This window comes from Sinocyclocheilus anshuiensis, unplaced genomic scaffold (genome assembly GCF_001515605.1).
Source record: "Sinocyclocheilus anshuiensis isolate Anshui unplaced genomic scaffold, SAMN03320099.WGS_v1.1 scaffold176, whole genome shotgun sequence".
In the NCBI taxonomy this organism is placed as follows: domain Eukaryota; kingdom Metazoa; phylum Chordata; class Actinopteri; order Cypriniformes; family Cyprinidae; genus Sinocyclocheilus; species Sinocyclocheilus anshuiensis.
Window position 1 is genome coordinate 783,905 of NW_015555723.1, and position 10,852 is coordinate 794,756.

A 10,852-nucleotide genomic window follows, 5' to 3' on the forward strand; every position below is an offset into this window, starting at 1 on the left:
GACCTGCCAAGAGAGCATTGCAATAGTCCAGCCTGGACAGAACAAGAGCTTGAACAAGGAGTTGTGAAGTATGTTCCGAAAGAAAGGGCCTGATCTTCTTGATATTGAATAAAGCAGATCTGCAGGACCGGGCCGTTTTAGCAATGTGGTCTGAGAAAGTCAGCTGATCATCAATCACAACTCCAAGGTTTCTGGCTGTTTTTGAAGGAGTTATGGTTGATGTGCCTAACTGGATGTTGAAATTGTGATAAAACGATGGATTTGATGGAACCACAAGCAGTTCTGTCTTGGCAAGGTTGAGTTGAAGGTGATGGTCCTTCATCCAGCAAGAAATGTCTGTTAGACAAGCTGAGATGCGAGCAGCTATCGTCGGATCATCAGGATGGAATGAGAGGTAGAGTTGAGTGTCATTAGCATAGCAGTGATATGAAAAGCCATGTTTCTGAATGACAGAACCTAGTGATGCCATATAGACAGAGAAGAGAAGTGGTCCAAGAACTGAGCCCTGAGGCACCCCAGTAGTTAGATGTTGCGACTTGGACACCTCACCTCTCCAAGATACCTTGAAGGACCTATCTGAGAGATAAGACTCCCAAAGATGCCCTTTGCCTATAGGGTTGACAGGAGGATCTGGTGGTTAACCATGTCAAAAGCAGCGAACAGATCCAGCAAGATAAGTATTGAAGATTTGGTATCCGCTCTTGCCAGCCTTAGGGCTTCAATAACTGAGAGCAAGGCAGTCTCGGTTGAATGTCCACTTCTGAAACCAGACTGGTTGCTGTCAAGGAGGTTGTTCTGTGTGAGAATATTAGCCGTTAGAGTGTGAATCCATAGAAATGTGTACGTATCTATGTGTGCATTGATCTGAACTTTGAAGTAGCTAGACCATCCGGGAATCTTTGGGATACTAATTTCAACATACTATGATTTGGGGCATACTAATTCTATTTTCAAATACTATTTAGGACGGATAGTATGCAAATTGGGACACAGCAATTGTCTTACTATTGGGAGATCTGTGTTACTTACTATTGGAGAAAGTGTAACAGTCAACTTGGATCACGTGTGCCTTGATAACCAATCACATTACAGCCTTGATGTCACTGAATTTCAGTCAGAGTTGTGCGACACTCAATTGCCGTTTACGGATACCATAGGAATGAATGAGAAGGGCCGTAAGCTGAATCCCACCTGTGGCAAAAAGTCTGTGACTTTTATAAAACGTTTTTTTTTTTTTCGGTGTAAACTCTAAAAATTGTTCAATCCAGAACTATTGTTTAGTGTAAAACATGTTGAAGATTAGCCGATAGGCTGTCGATTTATTAAATGATAAGCTGTTTCCTCAAAAAAAAGCTGTTTATTCAGCGTAGTGAAGCCTCTCCTCCATTGACATCCATTCAAACAAAACTGCCTCTGGTCTCCTTTCCTGCGTATCACCAAAGTGGAAGCGTTAGCATTAGCCGTTACGCTTTTTTGGCTAAAGGTTGCAGGCTTGTCTTTCTAGTGGCTTTGTAATAACTTATGATGTGCCAGGAAATCCCTAATATGGACAAAGGCATCCAGCTATCGTAGCCAAATCAATCTCTGCTGTAGCTAAGCTGAATAAAAAGAAACATTTTGACTGATGAAACATGAAGACAATAAACACACGAATGCGACAAAATGTGGTTTATGTGTGTTTTTCAAGTCATCTCCAGGTCATCAAAAAGCATCTGAATAATGCAGTGCTAATTGGCATAGCATTTATTACAGTTGGCTATAGAAACTATAAAATATACAGTATCTTCTGCCTTATTCTGTGATAACATAGAAAAAGTGTTTGTATATAAACAAATCATAAAATTGTTGTAGGAAAAATATTATAGAATACAAATTATTGGTTATTGTCCAGCAGTGTATTTGATTTCTCAGCCAATTAAAAGTGATAGGAAAATAACAACAACAACAATAATAATAATAAAACCTGTCAATTAGACCAAAAAAAAGGTATTATTTTATTTGACATTTCTGTCCCCCTCACTTCTGAAATGATGGCTACACCCCTGTGTCAGGGCTCGAAATTATCATGTGCCTGTCACTGTATGTCATGGGAGAAACGGTCAGTCACACATAGGAGTAGAGCTGCACAATTCTGGATAAATTGACAATCACAATTTTTTTTTTGTTGTTGTTTCAAATAGAGATCACCCTGTGTCAGGGCTCGAAATTACCATTTGCCATTTGCCATGGGAGAAACACACAGGAGCAGAGCTGTACAATTCGGGATAAATTGAGAATCACAATTTTTGTTTGTTTCAAATAGAGATCATGATTCTTCCACGATTCTGAACAGACAACTAAACAAAATAGCATGTAATTTACTAGAGGTTCTGACAAAATGTTAATTGCTGCAGTCTATTTTTATTTGAATTATTTATTGTAAAATCTTCTGCACCTCTTCTATGGCTAATATTAATTTCATAATGATCCTTACTTCGTGAAGTCAAGCAGCAGAAGTTAAGTGACAGTGTGCAAATACTACTGGCCCATTTTGGGGTGAATTTAATATGCAAGACTAGTCTTACATGTCTCTGTTTATAACACAGAATGTTCATCCTTTGCTGGGGTGTTTAAAAAAATTGGGGGCATAAATTAAGAGCATATACCCACTTCTCAAGGCAGCACTACACCACTGCCCATATGTTTTATTTTGTATCAACATATATTTGCAAATGTATCAGATACACGTTTACCAATATACTGGGAAATGTCCGAATAAAGTTCTCACTTATGGACTACAGCTACCACAGAATGTGATTAATCAGACAGTTGTTACAGTCCTTATGTATTTATATTATAAATTAAATGTATGTTATAATGTAAACCACACAGTGGTTTTAAAATTCCCATTTTAGATGTGACATGTAGTTTATGTTGTAGAATAAAATGGGAAAGTCTTAAAAAATGCTAACCACAGACCTTATTTTACTCAAATCGAAAACTGCTATTTTAAAAACCCATTTGAAATTCCTAAGGGAGCCCATGGTGGAATGGCCTTCTGGGCAAGCCTACAAATTGACATCATGACTGAGTAGCTCTACTGAACCCTGTTCAGGCAAAGAGCCTTGAAATGTCTTTCTAATGAAACTATAACAATACCACGATGCTGAATTTATTAGATGTAACCTGTATTTTCAAAATTGTTTCCTGAAGTTCTTTTGTGATACTCCATAGGGCTTGTGGGATTCAGCACCTCGAGCGGGCAGGGAAGAGTCTCTCCCTCTTCGACGCTTTATATTTCTGCATCGTCACCTTCTCGACTGTTGGTTATGGAGATGTCACACCCAGAATCTGGCCCTCTCAGCTATTGGTGGTCATCATGATCTGTGTGGCTCTGGTGGTGCTGCCATTACAGGTGACACAAACAGCACAATCAGTAGCTTCAGTATTAAAAGATTAGTTCACCCAAAAATGAAAATTTGCTGAAAATGTACTCACCCTCATATCCAAGATGTAGAAGACTTTGTTTCTTCATCGGAACAGATTTGGAGAAATCCAGCATTACATCACTTGCTCACCAATGGATCCTCTGCAGTGAATGGGTGCCATGATAAAAACAATCAATTAACATGTTGTGAAGTGAAATGCTGCATGTCTGTAATAATCAAATCCATCATTAAGATGTTTTAAACTTCAAACCATTGTTTCTGTCTAAAATACAAATCCTCTATCCATAATATTGTTTTCTCTTGAGAAAAAATCATCTTGCCTGAATCAGGAGAGAAATATGCACAGATCAAGCACTGTTTACAAGTGAAACAAGTTCTAAACAAATATGTTGGTGGATTTTGATGTAATGGGGCAACAGGGGATGGACTTTTTCATTGTGTTATTATTGATTATGGACTGGTATTTTTGCTAGAAAATTTCTTAATGATGGATTTGTTTCTTACAAACATGCATCTTTTCACTTCACAAGATGTTCATTTCTGGATTGGAGTCGTGTGGATTATTGTGATGTTTTTATCAGCTGTTTGGACTCATTCTGACGACACCCATTCGCTGCAGAGGATCCATTGGTGAGCAAGTGATGTAATGCTAATTTTCTTAAAATATGTTCTGTTGAAGAAACAAACTCATCTACATCTTAAATGGTCTGAGAGTGAGTAAATGTTATCAGATATAAGTGAAACTATTAATAATGCACTGCGTTTACACAGTACTTTCTTTCTGTCTCTCATTTCGACACCAGTTTGAGGAGTTGGCGTATCTTTGGATGGAGAGGCAGAAGTCAGGTGGAAACTACAGCAGACATCGTGCTCAGACAGAGAAGCATGTGGTTCTCTGCGTCACTTCACTCAAAATAGACCTGCTCATGGATTTCCTCAATGAGTTCTACGCCCACCCGAGACTACAGGTACATACATATTCCCATATATGTAAGTGTTTATTATTGCTCTATGTATTCCAAAAATCTGTATTATAATCTAGCTCATTTCCTGTATGGGATGGTGGTATCATTAATTCTTAAATGTCTTGTAGGATTATTATGTGGTGATACTCTGTCCCACTGAGATGGACATCCAGGTTCGGCGTATACTGCAGATCCCGCTGTGGTCTCAACGGGTTATCTACCTCCAAGGCTCTGCACTGAAGGACCAAGACCTGATGAGGGCCAAGTAAGCTGTTTAAAATGTTGGTTTTTGCATAAAAGGTCCCTTGATTATATGTTTTGCGCATGATTAAACTAGAAAGATGAAAGAACTAAGAAATGAAACAACTACAATTTTGGATAGACCTTTATACAAGTGTCATGTCCATTGACATGCCAACACAGATTTTTAAACCAAGTGAATCCGAGTCACTTTACATTTTGAATTGAGGTTCTGACTCCTTGTTTGAGTCTATGAGAGAGCCATTAGACTGATACAGACATCAGTCCAATGTATCTGTAAAATTATCTGCAAGTGATTTCATCAAGTACTTTTTAAATACATTAATACTACCTCTTGATTACTTAGAACATTTGAACAATTGAGAATGAGATTAATATTGTCAGAGATCTTCATTTTCCAAGTAGCCTGTCAACACGAGTTCTTGTGCATTCAGCAGTTACATTCACCAAAAAATATTTAAGGACAGAAAATATGGAGTGCAGTTCTTTATAAATTAACTGTTTTTATATTGAGCAAGGTGACTTCAATTTCTATCAAATGTAGACATCAATAGTACAACTTGCAAGAACAATACTTAAAGCAGCAATTGTGATGGACGATTTATGGCTCACTATAAAGTGCACAACAATGCTTCACCGTTAAGGTTTGGCCTAATGGCAGGCTAAGCAGTTTAGCTAATTAAATTAGCCTAATCTCATTATTCTCTGTTAAAGACAACTTGTGTTTCCGGCTTTTTAGAGTCTAAGAGTGAAAGAGCTGTTAGTAAACTTCAGTCACAAGTCATTTTTTAACAGCGATGTACACTACAGCAGTGTGGCATTTCTATAATTCAAACTTGCATAAGCATACTGATGAACTGTTTCCAAATGGAAGCTTTGGACAGGCTCCCAAAAAATCTAAATTAGTCTGTGAGGAAATTTGAAGAGTCAACCTGCAAGCTCCACCGCCAGAGCCAAACCTGTCACCAGTCTCAAGCCCATCTGTTCCTTATTAAAGCAGCCCTGAAATTTAAGGGTAATATACAGTATGTGCTTCTTCCTGCAATGTAACTGCACTTAAAATCCTACTATATTCCTTAATCATAAATGCAGCGAATCTGTCCCAATTTGCCCACTTCAAATTCTAGTGCATGAATTTCTCATAAAGCTCAGTCGGTCTAGAGTTCCTGGCTAAATGTGTAATCTGTGTATTGTAATGGGAAGGCTGGAATTTAAACAACGTTTGTCCTTTTTAAATTTTAAGATGTGCTTATATCTGCTGCATATTACTGGATGAATTATGCATATTGTGAGAAGTTTACCTTTTTGCCAGTAGTTATTCCTCACAGTATCTTTCAGTTTTAAAGAATGTTTTGGGTTTAAAACAAACGCCGTCGAAAGCATCTGTGACATGATGTCAATTTGTTATTTGCAGTAATTCAGTCTCAGTGGAATCTAGGCATTCTCAGGGTTTAAATGCAGAATTGTGCACTGCAGCTCATATTTTTAAAGCAGTTCTATCACCAAGGTCACTTATCACCAAGAAGTCTTGGTTTAGCTGGTTAATGTGATCCAGTTTGCACCTGCCGCTAGATGCTGTAACTACACCAGTTGGTTAAAAGAAATGTAGACATAAATAGTACAACTTGCTAATATTCTGTTATAATATAGTATATATTTTCCTTTACTTTTTTCTTTTGCCTGGTTACTGTGTTTAGGACTCTTAAATTCACAATTCATTCAACAAATACACACAGGTCTTTTTGTATCTGTAATTTAATGCACAAATAAGACTTTACATTTATGTAACATCTATATAGGCCTAAATGTGTTTTTTTTTTTTTTTTGCATTTTTAATGACTTCAGAGATTTAGAGACTGTTAGATTTAGAGACTGTTATTCCATAATGTAGATTTCCAAATAGAAGTTGTCAGGTCTGTTTACAGTCACAGAAAGGATAGATAGTGTTTGTAATGCTTGGTTTACCAGTGTATTTATTGTAGCTGTTCTTTAGATGCAATGTGCATTTTGTGACATTTATCCTATTGCGGTGTCGTACACCACAGGCATCCATTGTAAAACCATTACACTTAATTTTTTCTTGTTTTTGCAAACTGAGGGAAGAGTCAAAATTATTTACTGTGGTAATTGACAGCATGTCACCGATGCTGTTGACAGAGTTTAACAGGAACCCAGAACACATCCAGAAAACATTGAGTGTGAAAACGAGCAGAATATTAATGGCAGCTTTTTCAATAAAAAGAAACATAGAGCAGGTCATATGGTATTTTAAAGTGTCCTAATATTGTGTTGGAGTCCCCTATAACAGGTTTAAATGCATCTAAGGTCAGAAAACATTGTAATTATCTCAGAATATACATTTAATATTAGAATCATTTTTCAATGATTTCGAAATGATTCGTTCAAAGCAGTTCTGAGCTTAAGGTCTGTAAACTCCTCCCTTCCATAAGCCTACTCTACTCTGATTGGTCAGCTGGCCAAGTCGGTTGTGATTGGTCTTTCCGTATACAATGCGTATTGGAAACGAAACGCCCATTACCATAATTATTTTTTTGCTCCGGAGGGTTACTTGCAAACAAAGATACTATAAGTTTACAAAAATGGCATCGATATTACCTTATCAATTCGAAACCGAGTCTGATACTGATGCAGTCGCTCAACCAGAAACTCCATCGCAAGCACGACTTGATCAGGATGTTTCTCAGTGGTAAGTTTAAACTTTGTATGTGGTACTTCACGTGATGTGACAGCAGTTTTATTGCATTCATTATTATTATTTACTTATTTGAGGTGCACATGTGGGAACTGTGTTAGAATGCCCAGTGAGGCTGAAAACAACGTCTTCTCGACATGATGTAAACACACTAACTAGCGGAAGTGTTTGTGGGCAGGTCAGATTGTTCGTATTTCGAGGGCAGGCGGGGATTATGCAAATATGTTACCTTGTGACGTATATAGGTAACAGGAAGAAGATTCGAAAATATGACGACTCGTTAAGGCGGTTCAGAGTCGACTCTATCTTTATTTATCATGCACTTTTTTGATTAACAACTTTGCAGACTGTTTACATTGAAGGATCGCTACATTACAAACTGCAAAAAATATATTTTTCGAAAACCCATATGACTTGCTCTTTAAATCTATAGTGTATTTTGGTGGACTTGAGGCCAGTATACCGTGAAATTGACCCTGTGAGAAACATGGAAATAATTATCTATGTATACACACATGTGCAGTCCTTCTGGAGGAATTCACTTCAGGTCTGAATGACACTGCTGTGTAATGATGTTCTGTGTCCTGCAGGATGGACGATGCAGAGGCGTGCTTCATCCTCAGCAGCAGAAATGAAGTGGACCGCACTGCAGCTGTAAATATAGCCTCATAATTTAGTACCTTGCCAAAAGTAAAAGTTATTAGGGCTGCAACAACAACTCAATAAGTAACTAAGAAGGAAAATAATCATAAATTGTATCTCATTATTGATTAGTCAGGTCTTTGAGCTGTGTATAGAAGAATCTTCATCGGTGTCACCACTTCAATTTATTAAAAATAAACCTATTTTCTATTTAAAAGAGCACACATTTTTAAAATGCGATCTGCAGCGGATGAATAATATACAGCACACGTTTCCCCAAGCACAGGAAATTAAAAAAAATTAATCAAATGGAGTGCAACAAAAACAGGAAACCTAATTATTTTGATCAAAACAATTTTCACCGTTAAACGTCAGATTTACTTTTAAATTAGCCATAATAGAAACTCTGGTATGCAATGCAAGTAATTATATTTTTAAATGAACAGTAACTTAAAGCTAGTGGGAAATTTGAAACATACATTGGAATATTAGTCATACTTTATAAAATTTGTTTTCATCTTTTAAACAATGATGAGACTGTGACATTTTATTACTTTATATTGTAGGCCTAACCATTTCAAATGGTTTAATCAATTATCAAAGAAATAATCAAAAGATTAACTGATTGTCAAAGTAGTTGTTAGTTGCAGCTCTAAATGTTATTATTGACACTTATTGCATGTATTGCAGTTTGACTATCAATAGGGATTTTTTTTTTTTTACTGTGATTCGCTTAATAAATATACAAATGTATAAGATTTTCCTGAACGTAAACTGCTATTAATGGCAAAATGAAGTGTGCACATTTTATTGTAAGAATGATGTCTTTTCTTATAGGATCATCAAACCATTCTGCGAGCATGGGCTGTGAAGGACTTTGCTCCAAACTGTCCTCTATATGTCCAGATTCTCAAACCTGAGAACAAATTCCATGTCAAATTTGCAGGTCAGTTTTTTTTCCTTCTTCAGGTTGACTCATTTCATATGCAGTCAGCAAACAGTGACCTGTCCTTCATTAATCATGTTTAGATTTTAACAGACATGAGGTAGTGTTTATTTTTCATAGTCATAATTTTTGTCTTTTGACCAAAATGTATATAATTTATATAGTCCATTACTTTTAATAAAACAGCAAGTCAACAAAAAAACCCTTATGATATATAAACAAAATACAAAACTGTCCTGACAGTTAGACATGGACTTATTTTAAGGACACTCTGTTAGCAAATGTAGCTTATTGTTTGCACTATAGATGGTTGTAGTGTGTGTGTGTGTGTGTGTGTGTCAGTGTGTGTGTGTGTGTTTCATATAAGTGTATGAATAATAAATATAGATCCATCTGGATTCTACACACTCCGTCTCACCCTCTTTGAAGTGTTTGGTGGTTACGAGCAGCCGTTTTGTATGTCTAGCATGGCCTCCACCTCTTGGGTCACTGCATTTGCATTTACATGTGTTTGTTTAATAGATGAATCAAAGTATTCAGAGGGATTAATATGCCCCTTTGCATGTGCAATGCTATAAAAGCATGTGATCATTCAAACACCTTGAGAAAGGTGGCCTTAACTTACAGGTATATTAACAATTAATACTTTTAACAGTTAATGCAAGATTCATGTTTAGTTTCTCATTTTTGTGTGTAGCTCTGAATTATATTATTGATACACATGTTCAGATAAAAGTCATCCATGGCAATATAGCAGTAGCCTTGATTAACAGTATACAGTGTGATTGTGTTTTTATTGTGAAAAAAGGTTGACAAATGTGTCAACAGTTAGTACTGACTGTGACAGTAAGTTCCCTTTCAGTCGGTCACTCCGAGTCACATCGGTGACCGACGAATTGGGATCTCGCTTCGAGTGTAACTAAACGAGCCAATGCACATTGGCATGCAATTATTGCATCCATCCAGCATGAGCATAAAAAGGCAGCCGGTGCAATGCATACCAGCTTTTCGCTTTGGAGCCGAGCGACAACATCGTTCTGCTCCATCCAAGTGTCTTCAGTGAGCTACGAGTTCAACTCGCTCTTGGAAGCTTCTGGTGTTGGCGGACGGCGCTTCAGCGGTGGTCGTTCTTGTGTCGAGTGGGTTGCGCACTTCAGGCTGCACTACCCCCTGTTGTGCTGCAAGCGGCCATTTCCCCTGTGCGCCTCAGCAGTAAAAGAGCATTTCCCTGAAAGAGCAATTTCTATAAAAGAGTACAATAAGCGGGTGCGTCTTTGTAAAGACAACGGATTGTCTTTTTAAAGATGCTGTTTCACCCGTGCGTTTCTGGATGCGGTCGTTACCTGGCACCGGGTGATGGTCACGATCGCTGCCTCACGTGTCTGGGCATTAAACACACTGAGGTGGCGTTCGCGGATGAGTCATGTTCCCATTGCGGGAAGATGACCATCTCGGGGGTGCGGGCCAGGCTCCGTTTCCTCCAGGGGGGTGGAGCTCCGTTGCCTCTGCTGCGATCTAGTGTTCGTCCTGTAAGCGTTTGCGTATGCGTTTCCCCCAGTGAGCCTTCTCGCACAGATGCTGTGCAAGGTCAGGGAGGACGAGGAGCAGGTCCTGCTTGTGGCCGCCGTATTGGCCCACTCGGACCTGGTTCCCCGAACTAATGCTACTCGCGACAGCCCTTCCCTAGCAGATCCCTCTGAGGAAGGATCTACTGACTCAGAGATGGGGCACCCTGTGGAACCTGTTCATCGAGTGGTGTTGTTCTCGTCGGGAAGACCCCCGGAGATGCCCTGGCTGCGGGCTGGGCGACCCCCAACACGTTCGCTAGATTCTATAGCCTCCGTGTGGAGCCAGTATCCTCCTGTGTTCTCACCTCAAACGGGTAGAAGCACTGAGT

The 10,852-nt window shown here is 38.5% G+C and overlaps 1 protein-coding gene across 1 annotated transcript in view; it reads left to right on the forward strand.

Annotated features, from left to right (window-relative positions):
- Positions 1–10,852, forward strand: part of LOC107672542 (potassium channel subfamily T member 1-like) — a 114,374-nt gene that overhangs the window by 83,834 nt on the left and 19,688 nt on the right. The window contains exons 12-16 of the mRNA XM_016465776.1: positions 3,214–3,394; positions 4,232–4,396; positions 4,522–4,658; positions 7,958–8,021; positions 8,847–8,955. Of these exons, the coding sequence (XP_016321262.1) occupies positions 3,214–3,394; positions 4,232–4,396; positions 4,522–4,658; positions 7,958–8,021; positions 8,847–8,955 (656 nt within the window). The remainder of the gene's footprint in view (positions 1–3,213; positions 3,395–4,231; positions 4,397–4,521; positions 4,659–7,957; positions 8,022–8,846; positions 8,956–10,852) is intronic.